Below are 27,999 nucleotides of genomic sequence, written 5' to 3'. Positions count from 1 at the left end.
AATTTATGATACTGTTATTCTCCAGAAAATTTTTAGAGTAGCGACAGGACAAAGGAAAAGACTTTAAGCTTCTAGGGGAGGGAAAGGTGAGAAGGCAAATACACGGGAAAATTAATGGTGGAGAAGGGTTAGTGTTAGCAGGGTTTGTTATATAGGGTTTGACAGCACCATCTCTGGGATGATGAGGTTTTAGACTCTTAAAGTTGTCTCCAGTGACTAACTTCTGTCCTTCCTTGTAGAGCAGGAAGAGGGAATATGTCTACAAATTTACACCCTTAGTTCAGGTCTGTCACTCAGTCGTGTCCGACTCTGCGACCCTGTGGACTGCAGCATGCCAGGCTTTCCTGTCCATTACCAACTCCCAGAGCTTGCTCAAACTCATGTCTGTCGAGTCAGTGATGCCATCCAACCATCTCATCCTCTGTTGTCCTCTTCTCCTTCTGTCTTCAGTCTTTTCCAGCATCAGGTCTTTTCCAGTGAGTCAGTTCTTTGCATCAGGTGGCCAAAGTATTGGAGTTTCAGCTTCAACATCAGTCCTTACAATGAATATTCAGGACTGACTTCCTTAAGGATTGACTGGTTTGATCTCCTTGCAGTCCTACTTTTGGACAAATAGGGTGATAGCAGAGAGCTTTTTCTGAATCTGCTTCTGTTGTCAAGCCCATGTTTGGGTGCCCAATGCACTGTGAGGCCACACCAGATTATTGAAGTTTGGAGCTCACAAAGGTTTATTGCAGGGCAAAGCAAGGATAACAGGTAGCTTGTGCTCAAAAAGCCTGATCTCCTCAGTTCAGTTCAATTCAGTTCAATCACTCAGTCATGTCCGACTCTTTTTCTTTTCTCAGGGAAGAGTTTTTATAGGAAAAATTGATTTGAGGGGCAGGGGAACTGCAGGGTGTATAACCCTCCTTGGTTGGTTGCTGTAAGCTAACAGGCTGGTGTTCTAGGACTCTCAGTCATCTGTCTTCTGGCTCCAGCCAGTCTGGGGTCCACTGTTTGAGCCCAGTCTGAAGTTACCATCATCAGCCTGGGGTGGGGGCCCTACTTCCTGCAGAAGAACTCAGAGATATGTATCAGAGTATTATGCACCTCCCCTGGGGAGGAACTGGGACCCTGCCCTATCCTGCACTATTGTTTCTTTCTGTATTCCCTAATTCCCCTGATTAGTAACTGTTTGAATCTGCCCTTTGGAGCTCAGAGAAGGTCTAGGAACCTGAAAGCCTTTTCCCTACAAACAGGAAGGTGATACCGAAAGGCTCTTGTGCCTGGGAGGGCCCCACAGCATCCCGCTTGGTTTCACTTCTTCTCAGTTGCCTTCCGCTCAAAATAATCATTTGCCAGAGTAGTATATTGTGCTCCCCTTCAAGACCAGAACACGGTCTTTGTGCTTTAAGCCTGCAATGGTCCTGGGACAGAAATACCAGTAAGGAATGTCAAGGATGGAGATGGGCAGTTGTGGTTTGAGGTACGTGCATACTAAGTCACTTCAGTCATGTCTGACTCTTTGTGACCCTGTGGACTGTAGCCCACCAGGCTCCTCTGTCCATGGGATTCTCCAGGCAAGAATACCAGAGTGGGTTGCTGTGCCCTCCTCCAGGGGATCTACCCTACCCATGGATCTCTTAAGTCCGCCTTCGTTGGCAGGCGGGTTCCCTGTGGTTTGAGGTAAGGTGGTCCTACTAGTCACATATTAAACTTTCTAGATGACTTTTTTTTAGCATTCTTACCTTTTCTCTCAGTTTTCCATCTTTCTGTCTTGTTCTGCTTTCTGAGATATTTTTTCCAACTTTATTTTCTGTTGAAATTATCATGTTTATCCTGAGTTTCTAAGACCTTTTAAAAAAATGAATTTTTTTGGATACCGTTTTGTTCTTCTTCACTGTTTCTTTGAGAATGTTCATAATAGTTTTTCTTAACATTATAATTTCCCTGCTTAGTGTGTTCTTCCAAATTCTTTTTTGTTTTAAGCTCTGGCTTTCATATTTATTAGAGTTTCTTCAAATGTCTATTAAATTTTTTTGACCCACTCTTATTTTTGAAAAAGCACGAAAAATGCTGTTTGAAAGCACTTTGCATGAGTGGAACTTGTTTGCATGGATTTCAGTGCAAGATATCAGTGCTATTTTCTCCTAAAGTGTCTGGAGTTCCCTGGGGAGGGGGTGGGGTGGAGGTCTGCCTGGAAGTTTTCATCCTGGCCCCCAGCATGCTGGGTGTTTAATGAGGTAAAGGATTAGGAGAGGTCTGGCAATATCTGTTTGTAACTTTTATTGAAGCCATTGTAGTTAGTACCCCACTTTCAACTGTGTTCTGTCCCTTTTCTAGCAACTCTCCATTTCCCTTTTCCAGACAATAAACTTCCTGTCTTCTCTGGTGCTGGGAAGAGGTAGTTGTTCAACTGTGGGAAGTGAGAATTGGAAGGTCACTTTTTTGATGGTCTTTCAACCAGTCCTATTTTTAGCTCCACCTCACCCCCCATTTTGCAATGTATCTATGCCTCCAGTTCCTCATGCTTCTAAGGCCTCTTTTTACACAGACTGCTTTTCATTTCTCCTCCTTACTGGCTTAGGGTTTTGTTTTCTTGGGTTTTCTCTTAGCTACCACTAAGTCCATCTGCTTCCCAACCTTTAAAATTAGTTGTTTCCTGTTCTCTTTGCTGTTTTCCCCCTCCTTTTTCATCCCTGTATTATCATTTCAGGAGAGTTTTAAGAGGCAGTGGAAAATAATGTGTGTGCATGTGTGTGTGTGTGTGCTCAGTTGTGTCCAACTTTTTATCATCCCATGGGCTGCAGCCCACCAGGCTCCTCTGTCCATGGGAATTCCCAGGCAAGAATACTGGAGTTGGTTGTCAGTTCCTTCTTGAGGGGAGGGATCTTCCTGACCCAGGGGTTGACCCCACGCCTCCTACATTGCTGCTGGATTCGTTACCACTGCACCACTTGGGCAGCCCCCAATGCCCATGTTTAGTTAGATATTAATATATTTTTAAAAATAAGTTCCATCTTTTGATGGACTGGATCCTGCTTTCCACTCCTTTTCTGCCTATAAAGAGTGTATGGGTACTGGATTGCTTGAGTTTGGAGGATTGAAAAAAACCTGTCAATTGCATTTAAACATATACTGTGTATTTTTGCTCATTTCCCCTTCTCTTATGACCTCCCTTTAACCTTTGGCTTTCTCCCTTTTGTCCTGAAGTATCAGCCCACCACAGGCTAAGAAGAGAAGCTGGGATTTTCCTGTATTTTCTTTCAACACACCTGTCTTGTCTTTTCTTTTTCCCCTACCATGTCTTATTCTTTTATTAATGTTTTAATTCTCTTCTATATCATTAGTGTGCTCACTTAACCACCTCTTTAAACTTATTTTCTCAAGCTCATGTTGTTTGTCACACCTGCTAGGTTTACCTTATGGTGGATTATGTCCTTATATGATTTACAGTTTTCAGTAACTTGTTTATCCCTAACTGAGATTACTTTTTCCATGGGAAACCTGTGAACTCTTGCTTGTTGAAGAGTCTCTAAGGGGTTGTTGTGCATTTACTTCTGTTTTGTAATTTACATTAATTTCTTGAAGTTTCTTTAAAACAGAAGATAGTGAAACATGGCCTCATCTTTTTTCCTAAGCCAGTAACTTTTTCCACAGCCCTCATTTATGATAGATTCAGAGGGATGTGCAATCTTTATAATTCCAGCTAAACAAGCAGTCCAGTGGAAGCGTTTTAGCTCTTATTTTAAAAAAGCAGAATAGGAGAAAAAGAAGAGGAATGAAGTGAGGTGTGGTGGAAATAAGAGCCTGCGTTGGCTGTTCCCAGGCTTCTTGAGGCAGATAGATCACCACTGTGCACATCAGCTGGACATGAGAGCCGATGGAATTTGGAAACATCAGTTATGTCCTAATAGTCTTGAATGCTGCCAGATTGTATCCATGTCCCAGAACTACAGATTAACTTGATGAATGTTATTAAATAGCCCTGCTATTTCAGACCTAGAAAGGCAGTTCATCAATTGAGTGGGAATAGACTCTTCAGAGATTTGGTCATTGTGTTCGAAGAATGAAAATCCAGGGGAAAACTATCATGATTAGTTGTCATTAGTGTTATGCAAAGTTTTCCTTACTGTAATGACAAGGCAGAATTTTCACATGGGTTTTACATTTTGGCAGTAGGCAGGAGAGATGGATATTGAAGAAAATCTAAATGATAGAAGAGTTGTCATTCTGATGGTTGTTGTTGTCTTCTCTCTGAATTGATAGACAGTATCTGAGACCGGAATTTTTTTATGCACTTAGATTCAGATTTCAGCTTTATCCTTGTCAGTGGTTTGGCTCATATCCTGAGACTATTATGTTTAGGGAATTTGATGGCTTTGGAACCCAATTATACAGAGAGGGCAAAAGTTCCAATTATTTAGAGAAATCTGCAAGCCCATTTCATATTTTTAAAGAAAGCAAATGTAAGAAGCATCTATTTTCGATTTTGCAATGCTGCCTACACATTTAAAAACATAAAACATACTTGAAGGAAAAATAAGCTTTTTCTTTTCTGAACACAAGTAATGTGTCTTTATCAAGGAAATTAGAAAACACTGGAAAAAATAGTTGGAAATTATTTCATAATTTTGTCACCCAAAGGTAACAGTTTAGAAGTGATCTACGCCTTGTAGACTTTTCTACTGTGGATATTTATGATCGTGTTTCCAAAAATAGTATCATTCTCTTTGTAACCTGTTTGACAAAGCTACACGTACATACATACATATAAATATGTATCACAATAAATATAGAAGTAGAGCCTAGTCTTCAGTGGAGGCTTCGTATTCTGTTATATCATGATTTATTTAGTTCTCAATTTCAAAGATCTGTTTCAAAAGGAGTGATTTCATTTGCTAACCAGAGTCTGACTGTGGAATTGTGAACCCTGTACATTATAGCAATTTAAAATAAATTGAAGTTTAAAGGTTAAGGTATCAGAAGTAATCTGAAATTTCCTCAATAGTAGATTGAAGCTATGTGATTGTTATTCTGGCCATTTTTTTTTTCTTCTGATAAATATAGTTTTATGACTTCTGCCTATTTAAGTGAATTCTTTACTTGTTAAGTAATAACAAAAAAAATTTTATAGCTACTTAAATTGGTTTGGAGAAAAGCAATCAGGAGTCATCCAAATTGAGTCAGAGAAGACACCTACCTCATGAATCTTTTCATTGGGCTGCATTGCCCTAAAAGGTCCATTACGTTACTATTGACTTTTATGGAAAGTTCTAGTAGACATAAAGACCTTTATCTGAACTAGAAGTGTTTACAATATGGCAGTTCATCTATTTCCTGATAAAATAATAACAATACTTTGTGTTTCTCTTTAGCAAGTTTTCCACAGGTAGTTTAATGTTATAAAATCTTAGCTACATATTACATGCTCAGCAAATTTTGATCTTGTACTAAGTTGATTATGTAAGCTAGTAGAGTAAAACCACATGTATACCCCAGGTTGCTTTTGTTTTTAGAGATATGATACATGGAGCCAAAAGTTAACTTCTCTGTCATGCATGCTTTGTTTCCTACTTTCTTTTGCCATTATCAGCATTTAGAAACTTCTAAAACTTCCCTTTAGTTTCTTCCCTGACACACCAGCTATGTTTGTTCAATCTTGGGTCCACCGTGCCTTTAACAACTCATAAAAATTCACTTCTTTGTATTAATTTTATATCCTGCAGCTTTACTATATTCGTTGATTAGCTCTAGTAATTTTCTGGTTGTGTCTTTAGGGTTTTCTGTGTAGAGGATCATGTCATCTGCAAACAGTAAGAATTTTACTTCTTCTTTTCCAATCTGGATTCCTTTTATTTCTTTTTCATTTCTGTTTGCTGTGGCTAAATCTTCCAAAACTATGTTAAATAGTAGTGGTGAGAGTGGGCACCCTTGTTCCTGACTTTAGGGGAAATGCTTTCAATTTTTTGCCATTGAAGATAATGTTTGCTGTGAGTTTATCATGTAAGGCTTTTATTATGTTGAGGTATGTTCCTTCTATGCCTACTTTCTGGAGGGTTTTTATCATAAATGGGTGTTGAATTTTGTCAAAGGCTTTCTCTGCATCTATTGAGATAATCATACAGTTTTTATCTTTCAATTTGTTAATGTGGTGTATCACATTGAGTTGCGAATATTGAAGAATCCTTGCATCCCTGGGATAAAGCCCACTTGGTCATGATGTATGATCTTTTTAATATGTTATTGAATTCTATTTGCTAGAATTTTGTTAAGGATTTTTGCATCTGTGTTCACCAGTGATATTGGCCTGTAGTTTTCTCTCTCTCTCTCTCTCTTTTTTTTTTTTTTTTTGTGGTATCTTTGTCTGGTATTAGGTATTAGGGTGATGGTGGCCTCATAGAATGAGTTTGGGAGTTTACCTTCCTCTGACATTTTCTGGAAACATTTGAGTAGGATAGTGTTAGCTCTTCTCTGAATTTTTGGTACAATTCACCTGTGAAGCCATCTGGTCCTGGGCTTTTGTTTGTTGGAAGATTTTTGATTGCAGTTTCGATTTCTGTGCTTGTGATGGGTCTGTTAAGATTTTCTATTTCTTCCTGGTTCAAGTTTGGAAGGTTATACTTTTCTAAGAATTGGTCCATTTCTTCCAAGTTGTCCAGTTTATTGGCATATAGTTGCTGATAGTAGTCTTTTATGATCCTTTGTATTTCTGTGTTATCTGTTGTGATTTCTCCATTTTCATTTCTAATTTTGTTGATTTGATTCATCTCCCTTTTTTCTTCATAAGTCTGGCTAATGGTTTGTCTGTTTTATTTATTTTCTCAAATCCCTTGAATTCCTATACACTAACAATGAGAAAACAGAAAGAGAAATTAAGGAAACAATCCCATTCACCATTGCTATGAAAAGAATAAAACACTTAGGAATAAATCTACCTAAAGAAACAGAAGACCTATATATAGAAAACTATAAAACACTGATAAAAGAAATAAAAAATGGTGCAAATAGATGGAGAAATATACCATGTTCATGGATTGGAAGAATCAATATAGTGAAAATGAGTATACTACCCAAAGCAATCTACAGATTCAATGCAATCCCTGTCAAACTATCAATGGTATTTTTCACAGAACTAGAACAAATAATTCCACAGTTTGTGTGAAAATACACAAAAACCTCGAATAGCCAAAGAAATTTTGAGAAGGAAGAATGGAACTGGAGGAATCAACCTGCCTGACTTCAGACTATACTACAAAGCTAGTCATCAAGACAATATGGTACTGGCACAAAGACAGAAATATAGATCAATGTAACAAACTAGAAAGCTCAGTGATAAATCCATGCACCTGTGGACACCTTATCTTTTACAAAGGAGGCAAAAATATACAATGGAGAAAAGACAGTCTCTTTAAAGTGGTGCTGGGAAGACTGGTCAACCACCTGTAAAAGAATGAAACTAGAACACTTTCTAACACCACACACAAAAATAAACTCAAAATGGATTAAAGATCTAAACATAAGACCAGAAATTATAAAACTCCTAGAGGAAAACATAGGCAAAACACTCTCTGACATAAATCACAGCAGGATCCTCTATGACCCACCTCCCAGAGTAATGGAAATAAGAGCAGAAATAAACAAATGGGACCTAATGAAACTTAAAAGCTTTTGCACAACGAAGGAAACTATAAGAAAGGTGAAAAGACAGCCTTCAGAATGGGAGAAAATAATAGCAAATGAAGTAACTGACAAAAAATTAATCTCAAAGATATACAAGCAGCTCATGCAGCTCAATACCAGAAAAATAAACGACCCAATCAAAAAATGGGCCAAAGAACTAAACAGACATGTCTCCTAAAGAAGACATACAGATGGGTAACAAACACATGAAAAGATGCCCAACATCACTCATCAGAGAAATGCAAATCAAAACCACAGTGAGGTACCATCTCATACCAATCAGAACGGCTGTTCTCAAAAAGTCTACAAACAATAAATGCTGGAGAGGGAATGTGGAGAAAAGGGAACCTTCTTACACTGTTAGTGGAAATGCAAGCTAGTGCAGCCACTATGGAGAACAGTGTGGGGATTTCCTTAAAAAACTGGAAATAGAACTGCCATATGACCCAGCAATCCCACTCCTGGGCATCCACACTGAGGAAACCAGAATTGAAAGAGACACGTGTACCCAAATATTCATTGCAGCACTGTTTACAGTAGTTAGGACATGGAAGCAACCTAGATGTCCTTTGGCAGATGAATGGATAAGAAAGTTGTGGTACATATACACAATGGAATATTACTCATCTATCAAAAAGAATTCATTTGAATCAGTTCTAATGAGGTGGATGAAACTGGAGCCTATTATACAGAGTGAAATGAGTCAGAAAGAAAAACACCAATATAGTATATTAACACATATATATATGGAATTTAGAAAGATGGTAATGATGACTCTATACACAAGACAACAAAAGAGACACAGATAGAAAGAACAGACTTTTGGTCTCTGTGGGAGAAGGCGAGGGTGGGATGATTTGTGAGAATAGCATTGAAATATGTATATTACCATATGTGAAATAGATGACCAGTCCAAGTTTGATGCAACCCACTCCAGTATTCTTGCCTGGAAAACTCCATGGATAGAGGAGCCTGATGGGCTGCAGTCCATGCAGTCACAAAGAGTTGAACACGACTGATCAACTGTAACACTCAAATTCTGTAGTGTTATGGAATAAAGAGTTTATGTGCAACTTTTATCCTTCTTTTACATGTTTCCAGTTCTGAGAACTAAGTTTAAAGATTTGAGCTCTGCGTTATTTCTCAACTTTCTCCCAGTAAATGGATTCTGGGTAGCATCTCTGGATGATGGTGGTAATATTAGTTTTCTGAGTCCAGGCTTACATACAGTCTTCTGAGTCTAGATAAGAAAGCACTTTGCCTTTCCCATCTCAGACACAACAGTATGCTATAAATTGACTGTATAGGCCCAAGATGCAGTCACTGTCTCACTTCTCCTACAACCAGTCTCTGGGGTCTCTGAGTAAGTCCTCATCTTTTCGCTGTGGCCTTTGAAGTACTTGTTGTGTGCATGCTCATATCCGACTCTATGGACTGTAGCCCACCAGGCTCCCCTGTCCATGGACTTTTTCAGGCAAGAATACTGGAGCGGGTTGCCAGTTCCTACTGCAGAGGATCTTCTCAACCCAGGGATCGAACCTGCATCTCTTGTGTTTCCTGCATTAGCAGGTGGATTCTTTACCCCTGTACCACTTGGGAAGCACCCATACTACACTTAATCTTAGCTTTAGCCAAAAGGCTGGAAAGTACTGAGTAGCTGCCTAATGGTTACTTCCATAGAAATGAGTTTTTTCCTTATTGTGTGATTTCAGTATTAGCTTCAGGAAAGCAACATGTATGCCTTTATTTTCACGCTTCAAATCTTGCTTGAAAAAGAAACTTTCTTTTCTCATGAAATTTGGAAAGATGTGCTTACTACTCTTGTGTCCAAATGATTTGGGCTTTTAAAAATGCCATTTGGAAGTGACTGCTTCATTTAATAGTAATGAAATGTCACTGTGGGCCCTGGTGGACATTAGAAAGGAAGTAGGACATTACAAAAAGAACAAGACATATTTCTTGGAGTATTTAATGGCTTTCATTCCTTTTACATGATCATCACAGCAGTAGCAACCCATGTGAGGACAGGTAAGGTAGTTAGTTGTTAATGCCATTTTCCATCAGAAGCTGAGCTTGAAGAGGTTAAAGGATTTTGTCAAGAAGGGAGGTAGCTGGAGCCCTTCCCACCACATCTTGGACACGAGACGGTTAAATTGTATTCCGTGGCATCGATACTAGAGGTGTACAAATTCAGAGAGTGGGGAAGGATTGTGAGGGAGTGGCCCGGAAAGGCCTTGCAGAGAAGGACCTTACAGACTGAGGGAAGAATCTGGGCTTGTTGAATAGTAGATGGAGCACTCCAAGTTGGGGGCGGTGGATCACAGGGACTGTCTTAAGGAGTGAAGAGTTTTTTTGTCCCAGTTAATTAATGGAAGCTATTAGTTTATTTTGCTGTCTCTTTTAAGAATTTCACTGGTTATTTCAAACTGCCTGATGGACTTGTTTTTTGCAAGATTAGTGTTCTTTCATTTGGATAGAAGCTTACAGTTCCAGAATATGTGTGTGTGGTGTGTGTATCTCATGGCCCTGGATTATCTCCTACCATTTGATTATTTTTCTGCTTTGAAGAACATTGAGTCTGAGAAGGATATTATCTGACTGTGTTTCCCCATCAAAGAGAAGTGAAAACATACCTTGTCCTTGGTCTGGTCTTTGTGGTTCTGAGGGGTTTTCCCCTCCTGGTAGACTTCCTGCATTGGGCAAAGGGAGAAATGAAGAATTTGTATGTATGAAGAGTCCATGTTCATTTCTTTGAGCCTGAACATTCAATCACTAATTTTTCTTTAGAGTTCTCGTAGCCACTTCAAGGTGTTGAGCATTCCCTTGGCTCTATCCTGATTGCTGCAGGATATTTGGGGAGAGGCCCGGGGTCTGATGCCAAGAGATTTCCTTTCCTACAGCACCTTCTGCTAGGACTCCCATTTGACAGATGTCTTCTTGTCAGTCTAGGTAGGTTAGTGGTGATTGAAGCCCCTCTATAGTGGTTTTTAAGTGGCCAGAGATTCACTTTGGTTTCATATTTCTCTCTGGAGGATACCCATCTTATTCTCCTTGACCATTCAAATTGTTTGAAAGCAGTTTTGTGTATCAGTGGCATTTTCAGTAGGTTTACTTTCCATTAAGCCATCTACATGTTGCTAGTTGTAAGGGACATTTTCTTGGATACTGAGACAATATTGACTGAGCAGCTTTTGGCCCCTTTGAAGTTGAGACGTGTGGATGCTTAAGGTTGTAGCCCTTCCATGGCCCCTAAGAGTCCCCTGGGGCAGTCTAGACAGACCCTTAAGCATGAGGTGATGTGTCAGGAAGGTGCAAAGTGCTGTGAGCTCTCAGAAGAGAATTCTTCTGCAAAGCCTGGACCAGCTGTCACGCTCCACCACCATTTGGTTGGTTGTTGTTTAGTCTGGAAAGTTGGGAGTTGGACATACTGTCCATTTTCATACCAGGGTTGTGTTTGAGGGGTTTGGTAGAGACAGATTTGATCTTTGAAATCAGAAGGCCTGAGTTCAGGTCTTGTTTGTGCCTGTACCTCCCAGTGGGTCCATTGGGAGCTCATAGTTACTAGGGAGGAAACAGGATTTAAAGCAGGACAGCCCAGATGAGGTCAGTTTAAGAAATCCTGGTAGAGTTTCTTTACTGGAGGATTTCCAGGTGATTCTGACATACTCATATGTACTGTTGGCCCTTGGAAGGATAACTCTGCCGTTCCTAGGCTCATTTGGATTTTTTAAAACTTGGAACATTTTCTCAGATTGTTATTCCACAAAGCATACTTAGGGAACACTGTCATTCCTAATTTCTAGCTCTTAAACCTACAAATCTGTGCAAGTTTTTTTTTCAGTTAATACAACATTCTTTTGAGAAGTTAGTCCACAGTTGAACAGTGCATTTTCATCATGAGCTTTAGCGAACAGTAGCTATTGGTTATGATATAAAATTTGAGAAAGTAAGAAAATATCATTTTACTTTTAGACATATTGACATATAACATTTTAGTTTTATATCTGCAGCATAATTTGTTACTTGTATATACTACAAATTGATCACCACAGTAAGTCTAGCTATCATCTGGCACTATGTGATCGACTCCTCCTTCATCTATTTCACTTACCTCCAACCCTCTCCCCTCTGGTAGCCACCAGTCTCTTGTCTATAAGATTTGTAGTGTTTATTAATTTGTTTTTTAGATTTCACAGATAAGTTATATCATACAGCATTTGTCTTTCTCTGTCTGACCTATTTCACTTAGCATAATAACCCCTAGGTTCATACATACTGTGACAGACTTGTCACAAATGGCAAGTGTACACTGTTGGTGGGAATGTAAATTGGTACAGTCACTATGGAAAACAGTATGGAGGGTCTGAAAAAAATTGAAAAGAGAACTGCCGTGTGATCCAGCTATTTCACTTCTGATATTTATCTGAAGAAAACAAAAACACTAATTCACAAAGATATATGCGTATTCCCTTTGTTCATTGCAACATTATGTATAATATCCAAGGTATGGAAATAATCTAAGTGTCTGTCCATGGATCAATGGATAAAGAAGATTTGTGTGTGTGTGTGTGTGTGTGTGCGTGTGTACACACACAGTGGGGTACTCCTCAGTCATAGAAAACAGAAACAGTGCTGGATTGTATATCCTCAGCTTTCACGTACGGATTTTAAAGTACTGACAGCAACCCTGTGAAGAAGATATTTGATCATGGCCATTCTGCAGATTAGTAAGCTGAAGTTCAAATAGTAGGCTATGCATGGAGATGCTGAAAACTATGGTCTGCCTTTCACCAAAGGCCACATTTCATTAACCACAATGTTTTGTTATAGAGCTCAGTCTTTTATTTTTAACTTCTTGCTTTTTTAAAATTTTAAATGATTATTACAAAATTAATATATATTTACTAAAGATAAGTATGTGAGAGAGAAGTAGAAAATGCCCCCCAAGCCCATCATCAAGTAGAATTTCAGTCAGTATGTGATTTCTTTCCCGGTGTTTTATGCAATGTTATGTTCATTAACCATAATTGTGGTTAAATATATGTATGTACAACATATATACATTTTTATACTCTCTCTATATATATAATTTTGAATCTCCCCTACAGATGTGCATTTTGGTTATTGCCACAACACTGATAAAGTAATTTAATAAGCACACTGAACCAGGACTTGGAAACTTAGCTTGTAGCTCTTTTATACAAGCTGCCGCTTGACTGTGGGCAGGTTCATTGACCTTCCTGCAACTAAGTTTTCTTGTGGATAAGTGAGGGAGTTGGATCAGTTCACTGGTTTTGAAGCTATGGTTTTCCACACAGTCTCCTGGGGGCTAGGGGTGAAGATGTCATCAGAGCAGAGAAGACCCTGGCCCTTTACTCCCATCTGTTTTCACTCAGGCATCCACTCTTATACCTCTTTTATAGATTTGGAGTCCAAGCATATTTGCAAAGAGGAACTCACTGATTTTTTGTGGAAGAGTATAAAATTGTTGGACCTGATGATCCTGAGGCTCGACACTTCTATGATTCCCTTTTATGATGTCTGTTAAGTTCTGTGTGCTCTGCACATTTAGAACATTTCTTCATCAATCTACACTAATCTAGAGCGGTAGATTAAGCAGATTTGCTACAGTCTTTCAGCTGATCTCAGGAACCACATAATAAGCACAAAAGTAATCCCTGATCAGTGCTGAGCAATGTTCAAAGCACTGTTGAATTGTTTCTTAGCAAACTTACCACTGTCTTTGACTTGATCCATCTCAGGTCCAATTTAATGACTCTTTTGGGAAATACTAACCAGGTAGTCCCACTTCAGTACTCTTGCCTGGAAAATCCCATAGATGGAGGAGCCTGGTAGGCTGCAGTCCATGGGGTCGCTAAGAGTCAGACACGACTGAGCGACTACACTTTCACTTTTCACTTTAACTCATTGGAGAAGGAAATGGCAACCCACTCCGGTGTTCTTGCCTGGAGAATCCCAGGGACGGGGGAGCCTGGAGGGCTGCCATCTGTGGGCTTGCATAGAGTCGGACACGACTGAAGTGGCTTAGCAGCAGCAGCAGCAGCAACCAGGTAGTCATTGGTTCCTTAAAACTAATATATGTTTGAAAACTATGGACTCCACCAATAACTGGTTTTCCACTTTCCTTATGCATGTGAAGGTTATGAATCTTGAGGGATTAATTTGAAAGTCCCAGTAGCTTGACTTGTTTCTCTTGCCTCCACAGAAGGAAGAATCTTCTTCAGAAATGAGGTGAATTAATGCTCGGGCTCTCAAGAACCCTGGACAGCTACATGAGGTGTTTAAAACCTGCCCTGACCATCTCGCCACACAGCTCCGTTATGAGGCCTGACAGGATGAACGCAGCGTGGAGGGACAGTGTCCTGCCCTGTCGGAGCGGTGACTGCTGACCCGCTGGGAGCAAGCAGGGGGGCCTCACGTTGTCTGCCAGCACAATGAAGGAAGTGGTCTACTGGTCACCCGAGAAGGTGGCAGACTGGCTGCAGGAGAATGCTATGCCAGAGTACTGTGAGCCTCTGGAACATTTCACGGGCCGGGACTTGATCAGCCTCACCCAGGAGGATTTCACGAAACCCCCGCTGTGCCTAGTCACCTCTGACAACGGGCAGCGGCTCTTGCACATGATAGAGACCCTGAAGATGGAGCACCACTTGGAAGCACACAAGAACGGCCACGCCAACGGGCACCTCAGCATTGGCACCGGCAGCCCGGCCCCTCACAGCAGCTTCAGCATCAAGGTCAAACCCAACGGGATGCCCAATGGGTACAGGAAGGAAATGATCAAGATCCCCATGCCAGAACCAGAGCGCTCCCAGTACCCCATGGAGTGGGGCAAGACTTTCCTGGCCTTTCTTTATGCACTTTCCTGCTTTGTTCTCACCACAGTGATGATCTCGGTCGTCCATGAACGAGTACCTCCCAAGGAGGTGCAGCCTCCACTACCGGACACGTTTTTTGACCATTTTAACCGGGTGCAGTGGGCCTTTTCTATTTGTGAAATTAACGGCATGATCCTTGTGGGACTCTGGTTAATTCAGTGGCTGCTCTTAAAGTACAAGTAAGTAAAGCACAAGTCTGCAGTTTCAGGGATTGGGAGGTGGCACGGCAGATGTTTAATATTCATTATTGGGAAATGAAATTGATCAAGCAGTAGGAATCAAAGCACATTTCTTTCTTTCTTTCTTTCTTTCTTAAACCTCATAGTCTGTTGAACCAACCAAAGCTCTGGCAGCTTTAAGAAAGTGCTATGTTTTGTACCAGATTCATACAGAGTGATGAACAGGATTGTTAGAGATGAGGTTTTTCTGTTTTCACATCACAGGAAGGAAAACCCTCAGATATCTTCAGAGAGTACAGGCTATTAAACCACAGAAAACTACCCAGTCTTGGTGTGTTTAACCCATCGAAATCAATGGTTGACAGTTGGCCTGTGGTCTATGAATGACCTTATAGCTTTTTCCACACAGAATCAGATATCTGAACCTTAGTAATATGTATCTGAAGATGCTTCACACATAGAATTCAGAACAGCTAGTCCAGAGTCATATGATCTAGTGGAGAGTGATACCCACTTTAGGTGGGATGTGGATGAACCTGCATGGCTTTCTACCTTTCTTTGGAACGTAAGGCATTTAGAACAGTATTCCATTCAAGTTTCTCAGGATTTTAAATAGGCATCTCCTTTTAGTTTCAGGTGAATCCAAAGTGGCTTTCATGTCCCAGGCTCTAAACTCAATGCAGCAAAGTTGTTTGCCTCAGTTGCATATAGCAAACTGAACACATACTTTGCCCTCCTCACGGATGTCTGATTTTTCCATTAGCAGAACATCTTTATAGCTTCCACGCATGGGAGTTGGAAATTGGTTTGCTAAGGAACTGAGTTTCTCTCTGGTAGACTATGTTGCATGACCCACAGTGTGGTTGAATACTAAGGAAATCATCTTAAATAAAGAAAACAAAATGCAGACTGAGAATTTATGTTGAACTTCAATGGAAATTATCAGTTTTTTTCTTGTGTGTTTTATGAAGTCTGTGTTTTCTTCCCTTATAAATTAGATATCTACAAGTGGAAATAAAAGCAACTCCTGAGTCTTTGCCAGTAAAGGACTATCTTTATGTTGTATATAGGAAGCTATTTAAGTAGCCAGTTTTCATCTGGGGGCTGGTTTGGCTATCCCAAGTTTAAGCAGGGAAGCCTGGTATGCCCCAGTCCGTTGGGTTGCACAGAGTTGGACGTGACTGAACAACTAGAAAACAACAACAGAGTTTAAGCTAAATTTGATACAGGAGCAACGGTCTGGGATGCGTTTGAGTTGGTGGAAGAAAGACTGTTTCTTGTGCGCTTTAGTTTTAAGAGGCTGAATAGATAAGAATAGGCTGTAGAAATATGAGATGCTCAAAATTTACTAATTACATTCTTCTGTCAGACTTCAGTTCTGCTTTAGACTTTCAAAATTTTTTCCCTAGAAGCTCATTAGGGGGAAAAAAATTAATATCTGTATATTTTCCCTTAACAAAGGCAAGGTCAACTCAAAATTAGGTTTCCTGGGGTCTTCCTGATTTTTGTTGTTTTGTTTATATGAGTTTGTTTTCTGGTTTTTATCAAAATTCTTACATGCCAGCTAATAATTTACTTCCCAGAACAGAACACTTATGTACTTGTGTATGTGCATCGAAACCTTTCACAGAACTGTGGCTTTTGAATAATTTTATTCTTGTTCTAAGAAATGTCCTAACCACAGGGATAATTTATTTAAAGTATATTACTATTTGTATTTCTCTCAGCAGGGACTTTTCCTCAAGTCTGTTTCCCTTGAAGCTTTCTGATTTTGTGTTTTACTGGTATTTGTTACTAATACTATAGTCATTTATATATTTAAATTGTTCTACAGCCGTAAATCAGTTAATTCATGCCTAGGGCAAAGTTAACCCAAGGCTGGGACACAGGCAGCCTGGGCCCCAGCCCCAGCCACGTGCTAGCATGCTGGATAGAGTGGATGAATCTCCAAATCTCAGGAGCCTTGGTTTGCTCACAGATACAATAAAGACCTCTCAGTCTAGATGATTTCTGTTGCTCTATACCACTGTGTTGTATTTGATTACAAAATCACTGAATGAGCCAGTTGCACTTGAGTGTTATTAGCTGCAGAGCATTTGCAGTTCAGAATATGTCCAACTTTAAAGGTTCTTTAAAGTCCTCTCTCTGGTTTCCACATTGGCAGGATAACCCAGTTGTTTTCATGAGCGTCTTCAGCATCCCCGCCCCTGTCCTACTACTGGGGCACATCCCTAGCTTCCCATCTCCCTCCTTGAGACCTCTCTGGAGTGTGTGTGGCACACCAGACCTGGGAAAGGCAGGAAGAAAGACAGAGGTGGACACACCCAGCAGTGGCTTTTAATGAGCTCCCTTTCCCTGGCCCTCAGAAAGGTGGAACTGCTTCCTAGTACAGAGAGACAGCCTTTTTCCAGTTATTTGGCTGTGGCAGTGTAGCAGTCTGTGGCGCTGTAGCAGTCTGTTATTCAGCATGTTGGGAAAATGGATCCTTCTGGCTATGGAATATTCCATTTAAAAGCAGTAACCCTCTCATTTTTTCTGTGCTCAACTCTTCTGACACTTGACCCCTCTCCCTAGCCTCCACTCAAACTCAACTTTTCTAAAATCAGATTTATCATCTTTTTCTTTCAACTTCTTCCTTCTATGTAGGCAGTGGCATTTCCTAGAAACCTACAACTTCTCAGTTCCTTTCATGTAAATAGTCACTAAGTTCTGTCAATTCTAATTGCAGTTTCATTACCTCTTTTCATTCCTACCTGGTGATGTATAGTGAGTGCTTAGATGGAGGCGCAGTTCCCTAGCCTGAAGCTCAAGGTCCTTCCTAATCTGGCCCCAGGCTGTTCGACCTCATCTGTTTCTTCTCTACTCAGCGGTTTCCCTTGAACCCTCCAAGCTCATGTCACATTCTGTTCTATTCCTCCTGTGTGTGTGTGTGTGTCTCCTTTACTGCTAGACTTTAAGTTCCCCAAAGGAAAGGACCAGATCCTATTTGTCATTCATCTTGGTATCCCACTACCTCATCTAAAGTCTGGCACATAGAAAGTACTTGTTTAAAATTCATTCACTGAGACTCTCGTGTATGCCAGGCACTGTGGTAGACCTTGGGGCTGCACAGTGCTTAGAGGCCCCTGATGCTCACATGGAGCTTGTGTGCTCACCAGGGTGAAACAGTTTGTGAACAAATGAATATATACTGCCAGGCGGGTAAGAGAAATGGAGAAAAATAAAGCAGTCTAAAAGGTTAGTGACTTTTGGAGATAGTGGGAAGGGAGTGGTATTTTAGATCAAGTGTTTAGAAAAGGCCTCTAATGAGGTGACCGTTGAATAGACACCTGAATCAAATGAGGGGGATACCAGTTGGTGTTTGGGGCAGGAGCAGTTCCGGTAGGAGACACAGCAAGTGCAGAGTCTCTGAGGTTTACCTGGGGAAAAGCCACAGGCCAAGCAAGCTGGGAGAAAATAGCCATGCAGGGTCAGGGAGGTGTGGACAGCATATGGGTCAGGGAAAAAGAGGCAGTTTTTTGTTCCAGGTGTAATGATAAGTCATTAGGGAAGAATGATGTGGACAGGTTTGTATTTTAAAAGAAGCACTCTGGCTGCAGTGAAGAACAGGTCAACGAGACTGGAAGCATGGGTTAGGATGTTATTGCAGATGGTCCAGTTGGGAGATGACCATGAGGTAGAGTCATGTTTGGCCAATGAATACATTTGGTGCTGGGATGGTGGGAAGGGACAAACTCTTTCTAGAAGCCATGGCTTCTGTTACATTTAGAGCTCCTTATCATTTATAGCCACAGGGCTGGGTTCCGTTACAGAGACTCACATAAGGTTTTTGGGTCTGTCTCTGAATCTCTGAATTTTATATGAAATTTAATGAGGAATGAATCATAGATTGAGATTGAATTCACTTATTTGGGAGCTCTCACAGCTTTGCTGGAATATATTTTATTTCAGAGCAAAGTTGGGTAATATGTATATTCTGATATTTGTTTTCTGTCACGGCTGCTTTTGGATCAGATATTTGCCTGCAGGGCTTCCCAGGTGGTGCAGCGGTAAAGAATCTACCTGCTAACACAGGAAACACAAAAGACAAAGACTGCAGTTCAGTCCCAGGTCAGGAAGATCCCCTGGAGGAGGAAATGGCAACCCACTCCAGTATTCTTCCCTGGAGAATCCCATGGACAGAGGAGCCTGGTGGGCTACAGTCCATGGGCTCTCAAAGGGTCGGTCAGACATGATGAGCAACTGAGCACACACATTTGCCTACAAGGTGTAGCACTAGTCATTTGGGGGTGGGAGTGGGTGGTATAAAGATGAATTAAATATTGCAGAATGTGTTGGTCCACTGGTGGTGAAAAGATTTGAAGAAAGGAAAAAGAAAAGGAGCCACGGGATACTTGGAACATGAGGTGGAGTTGAAAGAACTTTGTGGTTGAGCATTTGGGGCATGGAGTAGAATATTCTGGCATAAACCATTGTATAACATTATGGAGAGAATGGTCACCACATAGGTTCTTTGAAAATTGATCTCAGGCCAAAAGGGAAAGAACTGGAGAAGGGAATGGTGTTGGCCGATCCTGCCTTAAGACTTGATGTCTCTACTCAGAACTGTTTCTCGGAGTTTCATTGATCCCGCAGGAAGGAACAAGTACAGGTTTCCAGCATGGCTTCCCAGGATTACACTCTGAGAACACTGCAGTGGATTTTTAGGTGTTTGGTGTTGGGGAAGACTCTTGAGAGTCCCTTGGACTGCAAGGAGATCCAACCAGTCCATCCTAAAGGAGATCAGTCCTGGGTGTTCATTGGAAGGACTGATGCTGAAGCTCCAATACTTTGGCTACCTGATGCCAAGAGCTGACTCATTTGAAATGACCCTGATGCTGGGAAAGATTGAAGGCAGGTGGGGAAGGGGACGACAGAGGATGAGATGGTTGGATGGCATCACCGACTCGATGGACATGGGTTTGGGTGGACTCTGGGAGTTGGTGATGGACAGGGAGGCCTGGCGGCTGCAGTTCATGAGATCACAAAGAGTCGGACACGACTGAGCGACTGAACTGGGGCAGCAGTGTGTTTTTTATGTTCAGAGACCGCTTTGGAAAAGACTTACTTTGTGTTTTATCCTTTGATAACATGCCCTGAGTTTGGAGGCCTTATTTGTTAGGAGGGTGTCTGCAGCATTTGCCTCTCTCCTGTGGATGGAATCTAATTTCCAAGGACATAATCCTTGTGCTGATTGGCAGCTGCTGTTCTCAGATGCTAATTTAATGTTTTTGTTTGTTTTGTGTTTTATTCAGTAGAGAAGATTTGTCAGCATGTATCTTTCATTTCACCCCAGTTTAATTCCATCAGTGTCTCTTTTCACATTAAGTTGATTGGTTTAAAGTACTTATCTCTTTCATCTTCTAATCCTCAAAGTAGTTTATGACCACAGTTATTGTCAACATTTAAAAAATTTGTTTTCAAGTCTTTGATGATTGTGATTAAGTAAAGTTCTTAAAAGCTGTTGATGTAGAGCATTTAATGTGAAGGAGTTCCCTCCAATAATTTTTTTTTTCAAGTTCTAGAAGAGCCTTTCTTTAAAAAGGCCATTTCACTTTATTAGAAATCAGCGGTGCCCTGTGGACCACTAGGCTGGTCTCCAAATGGAACTTCAGGGCATCTTTACATTTAGTAGTTTATTAAGAATTATTAAGATTAGTGCTAGAGATATAGCACTGAGCAAAACAAAGCCTCACAGAAGCAAAGCTACATAATTATCTTCTGGGAGTTTTTCTGAGTTCTCACAGTAACATCTCAGGTTTTAAAGTGGGGGTTGTCCCAGACTCTGTCCTAAAGTGCAAAAGTCATGAGGACAAAAATTCCCTCCTGCTGTTGCAGCGGTGAGGGCACCTAGTGCATTATTTAATCAACTGATAAACCATCATATTCCTCTCCAGCCATAAAGCAAGATAAGAGCCCAGAAGTCATCATTTCCCTCGCTTGCTTCTCTCTCTACACGTGTACCTACATCTATTATATACTTACTCAAAATCTATTCTTTTTCATCCATGTTGTCGAAAATCATTATCGTCCCGTTCACATGGCACATTCCAAACATTTGAGTAACAGGAACTTTTTTTTTTCCCTTACATGCATTGTGTTATTTGATCTTAAAATAAGTACTATTGTCTTGTCTCTGTGAAGATAACAAAGACACAGAAAAGATGCTGACTTGCCCAAGATCCCACACAGAATATTTAGAAAATTGAAAGTTTTTCAGTGTAAGTCCACTGAAATGTCCTGGGGAAGTGTATTTTCTTAGCAAATATAGTACCATTGATTCGACAAGCAGAGGATAGGTAGAATGAAAACAGGTAAGTCCTGTGTTGAATAATAAGGTTTATACATTGCATACAAACCGGGAGACATTCCTACTTGCCCCAGGATTGGACCTGCCAAGGCTGCAGGCCAGCCTGTCTTGCTGGCCCACCGTAGTTCATGGAAGTGTACTGAGTTCTGTCCCAGCTGACTGCTGTCCTCTGACCTGCCAGGTATGGTGTGGTCCCTGTTCACCACGGGTCTAGGAAAGCCCCAGTGCCACCCGTTGCAGTAACGCTTTTCCACTGCAGACCACCAATCAGGAGTGCCCAACCTTGTTCTTTTATTTTATTCAGTTTTAATTGGAGGATACTTTGCTTTACAATATTGTGTTGGTTTCTCCCATACATCAACACGAATCAGTCGTAGGTATATGTATGTCCCGTCCCTCTTGAACCTCCCTCCCACCTCCCACCCCACACCCCACCTCTAGGTTGTCACAGAGCACCAAGTTGAGCTCCCTGCATCATACAGCAAATTCCCACTGGCTGTCTATTTTACACTTGGTAATGTGTGTGTTTCCAGGCTGCTCTCTCAATTTGTCCTACCCTCTGCTTCCTCTGCTGTGTCCATAAATCTGTCCTCTGTCTACATCTCCGTCGTTGCCTTGCAAATAGGTTCTTCTTCTCCTTGCTGTTTCTAGCCAGTTTTCTCCCCTTGAGTCTGACCCCATCTGGGCTGCAGAGCCTGGGCTGAGGTCCTATTTTCATTCTGGGGACCTTTCCTGTCCCATTATCTTCCTGTGTAATCTGGACCTCCCAGGTGTTTGCCGGCTTCTGCTCCACCTCCCTGGGAATGGGAAAGAACAGCCACTCTAAGCCCTCAATGATGGGTTCGCTGCCAGGCTCTGTCTCACTTCTCATCCTCACATTAGCAAACAGATGGTCTTACCTGCTTTCACCTTTCTTTTATCAGTTTCAATCTCAAGACCTAAGTATTAGCCTGAACTCTAGGAATTGTCAGGAAACTAAATTCAGTAAGCCCAGCAACTTAGGTTTTAAGTTAGCATAAATATTATAAGTGGCTTTTTAAACTGAGAGGATAAAAGGGAGAGAGAGCAAAAATAAATAAATAAAATACAGAGGTGCAATAAATTATAGTTTTCATGAGTTAGTTTTTATTTATGACAGTAAAGAAGCTAAGTAATGTACCTTGCTTATGGGCAGATTAGAAGGTAAAAATAAACATAAAGGAAAAATTTTCTGATGGCGCCTAAGATAAATATTGCTAACGTTTGATTTCATATTTGGTTTAATATTTTCCTGTATGCTCATATATGTGTAATCTGTATATATGTGTATTTTTAGTACCATATTTGCCTTGTATTTTACAACGTGCCTAGGGCTCATCTCTGACCCTTTCTGTTAAAAAATCATCATGGATGTCTAAGTATTCATGATCTTATTTAGAAGTCACTGCGTCTGTCCCTTCCAGCCTGTTTGTATCAGGGCAATGGCAGTTAAGCACATGTTATATTGTAAATCTTAGTTTAAGATCATCTTAACCCTACAGGCACCTTTTGACTGGAGGTGAGTTTGGTCAGGTTACTTAACTACTTGTAGCATTGTTTCCTCATCTGTAGAATGGGAACAATAAAAATAGTGTCTGTCTCAGCATTGTTGTGCCGATGGAGTGAGATATATGTATGGAGGAATTAACCAAGTCCTTGGCGTCCCCATCCCCATCTTATGCTCAGTCAGTCAGTGCTATCCGACTCTGCAACCCCATGGACTGTAGCCCACCAGCCTCCTCTGTTCACTGGATTTTCCTGGCAAGGATACCGGAATGGGTAGCCATTTCCTCCTCCAGGGAATCTTCCCGACTCAGGGATTGAACCCACATCTCTCGCGTCTCTTGCATCTGCAGGCTTATTCTTTACCCCTAGCACCACTCCGGAACAACATGTCTGTCTGTCTGTCTGTCCTCCGACTCTCAGGCCAAAGGTCTTGGTTTTGTTACTGGTCCCGGCTTCCACCCACATCTGGTCTTCATCCCACCATTTCTCACCACCTTGCTGCCCTGCGTGTCACTGGTGGCATCTCCTCCCAGTCTGCTTCCATCCTTGCTTCCCTGACGTCCCTTGTCAGCTCCGCAGACAGAATGTGTAACTTCACGAGTGAGTGGGTGTGTCGCTCTTCTCTCACCTGATGACAGCTTTTAGGTTGGAGGTGACCAAGGAGGTCCTCCCAGACTGCACGTCCCCATGTCCTCCTTCTCCCTGACCCTCCTGCTAGTCTCCAGTGCCCTCACATACTGACCTCTGTTTAGAATCTTCTCCCACAGAAGACGGTGGGGCCGGGGGTTCAGGATGGGGGGCTGGACAAATGTATACCTATGGCCGATTCATGTGGAGGTATGGCAGAAACCAATACAACATTGTAAAGCAACTATCCTCCAGTCAAAATGAACAAAAGGAAAAAAAAAAAAAGAATCTTCTCCCACAGATATTCTCATGGTTAACTCTCCTCCCATGTAGGGACATTCTCTGATCAACTTACCCCCAAACTGTAACCTCCTATCCCCCAGTGACACTCTCGCTTAATTTTACCCTTTAGACTTTTTCCAGCATGCTCTATATTTTACTTAGATGTTTATTGTCTGCTTCCTTTCCTAGAATATAGGTACCACAAGGCAAGCTTTTCGTCCATTCGGTTCACTGCTGTGTTTCCAGAATAAGGTCTAGCACATACACATGTTCATTAGGAGAGCAGATAAATAATAACAGCAGCTAACATTTATTGCGTATTGCACTGTGCTGACTACTATGCCTAGAATTTAATAAATGTTAGCCATTGCTGGTGATGTATGTGCTTAGTATGTTTCTAGAAACCAACCCCCTGATAAAGTGAAAGTGTTACTTTTAAGGATGATCCATGAGCTTAAGGGCAAACATTAATTGTTGAGTTCAGCCAGCTGTAACTGAACAAACATTAAGAATGTGATTCAGGGTGGGTAAGTTTTGATGAAGGAAAAGAATGAGAAAAGATCTGCATGTACGTAATACATATTTACATTATGTGTACACACTCATGGGCTTCCTAGGTGGTACAGTGGTAAAGAATTCACCTGCCAGTGCAGGAGATGCAAGAGACTTGGGTTCAATCCATGGGTCAGAAAGATCCCCTGGAGGAGGAAATGGCAACCCACTCCAGTATTCTTGCCTGGGAAATCCCACGGACAGAGGAGCCTGGTGGGCTACAGTCCATGGGGTCACAGAGAGTCAAACATGACTGAGCACGCACACACACACAAACACATGTATTTGTATTATACACATGTATGTATGTATGCACACATGCTATTTTTGCTAATAGCCTAAAATACTAACAAGAAAGATAACTTCTTTTGTTTGATACATATATGTGCTGTGGTTTCTGGAGGAGGCTTGATTTTGATTCCTTTTAACTCTCTCACATAGACTATATAATCTTAGAGGGTAATATTTTTTCTTTATATCATGTTACAATCTATATTTAACTCAGGAAATAATTTTTTAAGGTGGCTTTAGTGCAGGCAGTTTTATCTTCTGATCTGTTCTTTACAGATTCCCTAAACCAGTACAGATCATTTTCTAAATTTAATCAACTGTTGCATTATTTTGCAGATCTTTTACACGAGGCTTAGAAAAAAATATGTCGGTACCTTTTTTTTTTTGTAACTTGACAGCTTTGTTAGTGAAAACAGCAGCTAATCAAAAGTATTATTGTTGTTTAGTCGTGCCTGACTCTCTGGGGCCCCACAGACTGTCACACCGCACCCCCTCCCCCCCACCCCCCCACCGGCTGGCTCCTCTGTTCTTGGGATTTCCCAGGCAAGAATGCTGGAGTAGGCTGCCATTTCCATCTCCAGGGGATCTTCCTGACCCAGGGATCTAACCCACATCTCCTTCATTGATAGGCGGATTCTTTGCTGGAAGTCAACAGGGAAGCCCAATTGAAAGGATAAAGACTTGGTTTTTGTTGTGGCTCTTTCTTGACTGACTCTCTGGCCTCAGACTAGGTAGTCTTTGCATCTTAATTCTTTCTTCTGTAAAATGGGATGATAGTATATGCTGAACAGTAATGTGGTTAAAATAATTAATAGCAAAAATGCAAAGGTCTCTTTGAGTTGGACTTCTGTGAGGTGGAGGACTGTGCTGTACAGACTCATTCCTGGGCTGGGTGCGTAGTTCATCTCATTCTGGTTCATAGACTGCCATCCTCCTGTGTACACACTAGGAAATAGTCAACAAGTTCTAGATCTCCCCGGAGAGCATGTATTTTTACTTTCTGTTTATTCTATTTTCATTCTATAGCATTTATTCTTTCCTTTTTGTTTTACATCCCTTTCCTTGGGACTTCCCTTCTTAAAGTATAGAATTAAGCCCTGGGTTTTCATGATCCACCGTCTGGAGAGTTGTGACCCTCGTGATGGGTAGAGAGGCCAGAAGGGGCAGCGAGAAGACAGGGCAGGCGAGGGAGAAAGATGGCAGGACCCACAGCCCTACTTGGATGAGCGCAGCCATCTTGACAATGGCTGTCAATTAAAATGTAAAAATGATGCAGCGTGAAGGACTGGTGAGCATCGAGAGAGGTTATTTCCCACAGATGAATGAAAGAGTTTAAAGGACAAATATTTGTGGGAAGAAGCAGGAAAGCACTATCAGAAGTAGTAAGAAGTGAAGCCCAAAAGCACAGAACTGCAGGAGATTGTCCGTGTTACAGGCACCATCATAAGTCTGACTAGTACTAAGACATAAGTAAGGAGCGGCTTTCTTTAAGAGCTTTCTTTGAGAGAAAGAATGCGGGCCTCTGTTGATAATGGTAATGCCAATCTCACTATTAAAAAATACCATAAACTAGAAACCAAGTTCTGAAGTGATGTGGAGAATGAAGTGGCTCTCTCCAGTTGGGAACTTGTGGGAAGCTGCATGCAGAGCTGGTATGTGAGGTAGGTGGTTGGGGTAACAGGAAAGACCAGGCAAAGAGATTTGCTGGCAAAAGCAAGAAACTTGGTGAGTGGAGCCCCTTTTGCCCAGGGTGGTAGAATTCATGTCTGCGACATAAAATGGGAAGTAGCTTGGGGTCATGTTGAGAAGAGCCCGTGATGGGAACTGGAACTTCTGGTGATGATGAGTGGTTATCATCATGCAAGGAATCCCAAGGCTAGTAGCAAGGAATTAAAGGGAGGAAAACAGATTTAAGAAGCTCTTTGGCGTTAGCTTCCGCAGAATGTGGGCATGGGAGTGGGAGGCTATGAAGAAAGTAAAATAGGTAAAGGTGGTACCAGGTGCCTTCTTTAGAGTAGATGGTCTATCAGAGACCTGACGACAGGCAATGTTCCCGGGGTCCAGGCAGAGGGTATGGCTGGCACAGAGGTCTGCCCGAGGTGGAGGGACTTGGTGTGATGTGTTCAGTTTCACCAAGGGCATCGGACTGAAGTTTAGGAATGATTGGGGAGAACAGAGGGAGGGGAGCTTGGCCCAGATCATCTAGGGCCTCATGAGCTTGGTAAAGGATTTGGATTTTATTCAAAATATATTTGGCAGCTATTGGAGGGTTTTAAAGGATATGCTGTATTTAACTGCATTTAAAAAGATGATTCTGGCTTCTCTTTGTAGAAAGGCTTTTATGGAGGTACAAATGAAATTAGGGACAGTAGGTCAAAGGTCATGGTAGCAGTTCAGGTGAGATAGAATGTAGAAAAATGAATAACATCTCAGGAAGGTGTTAGTTGCTCAGTTGTGTCCGACTCTTCGCAACCCTATAGACTATAGCCCTTCAGGCTCCTCTGTCCATGGAATTCTCCAGGCAAGAATAATGGAGTGGGTAACCATGCCCTTCTCCAGGGGATCTTCCCGACCCAGGGATTAAACCCAGGTCTCCCACATTGCAGGCAGAGTATTTACTGTCTGAGCTACCAGACTGATCAAACATTAGAGGGATGTAAGCAAATCTTACTGGGCACAGACTGTGCAAACAATAATGGAAAATGAACAGTTTCCTGTTTGATACCTAGAAGAATCTTTCTCAGTACTTTTATAACTAACATGCTTATCATTAAAATAACTGTCAAAAATGCTTACTTTGCAGAGGTCTGGGTCAATATGAAATATGACTTAAAACCCTAAGTGAAAATTGTGAGTTAAGTAGATTTTATAACTTAAATGAGATTGAATGTTGGCTTATCTATTGGTTCACAGCAGTGTAGTTTCAAAAAAAATTGGGATTTCTTACACAATCTGAAGGCATTTCCTGAACCTTTTTGTGTTGGGTAATGTATTTATATTTCAGCTTAAATTCTCTCAACTGCAATTTTCCTATCTGTAAAATAAGGGTCATAGCATTGCAGTGCAGGTTGTTCTGAGAACTAAATGGCTCAGAGTTTGGCATAGAGGAGAAATTTGGCAAAACCCTAGTTACTGTTAATAGCAGCCTGGGGAAATTCTTCAGTAGCATTTCTCTGAATCATAAGGAAAATATCCTTTTGCTGGCTGGGAAGCCAATTTCCAAGAAAGTTAATTGAGATGATCCAGATCATCAAGAGGGCTTTTGTTAAAGGCAGAGCCAGCATCTGTGTGTAGATGAGCTGAAGACGCCTTGTCCCTGTGGCAGTACTGGAAGGACCTGAGCCGTTCACTGGCTTCCATGGTTTCTCCGGAGACGTGGGGCTCCCTGATCCTTGCCCCGATTAGCGTGCCCTCCCCCTTGTTGATCGCCTCCTACTTTGGAATCGTAACTTGGATCCACTGCCATGTCTCAGGACCTGTTTGTTTCTAAAAGTCAGTAACTTCCCTCGAGCTGGCAGAGCAGGTCTGAGCGCTGAAAGAACTACGTGTGTTCTGATTGTGGCTTAGTTGAGAAAACTTGTGGGAAACAATGGAACTTTCCAGCATTTTCCTTTTACTCTCCAGTGCATTCATT

At 41.4% G+C, this 27,999-nt stretch overlaps 1 protein-coding gene across 6 annotated transcripts in view; it reads left to right on the top strand.

The window, feature by feature from the left end:
- The window catches only part of SGMS1 (sphingomyelin synthase 1), a 313,874-nt gene that overhangs the window by 250,069 nt on the left and 35,806 nt on the right, over nucleotides 1-27,999 (top strand). For 5 of the 6 annotated variants that reach the window (XM_065922844.1, XM_065922841.1, XM_065922842.1 and 2 more), the window contains one exon: nucleotides 13,889-14,740. In XM_065922844.1, coding sequence (XP_065778916.1) covers nucleotides 14,118-14,740 — 623 coding nt within the window. In that variant the 5' untranslated portion in view covers nucleotides 13,889-14,117. Of the gene's footprint in view, nucleotides 1-1,363; nucleotides 1,466-13,888; nucleotides 14,741-27,999 lie in introns of those variants that run through there. The other variant, XM_065922846.1, reaches the window with a different exon arrangement.

This window comes from Muntiacus reevesi, chromosome 2, assembly GCF_963930625.1.
Source record: "Muntiacus reevesi chromosome 2, mMunRee1.1, whole genome shotgun sequence".
Taxonomy (NCBI): domain Eukaryota; kingdom Metazoa; phylum Chordata; class Mammalia; order Artiodactyla; family Cervidae; genus Muntiacus; species Muntiacus reevesi.
The sequence above is the reverse complement of the archived record's forward strand: the minus strand, read 5'-3'. Positions and strand labels throughout refer to the sequence as shown.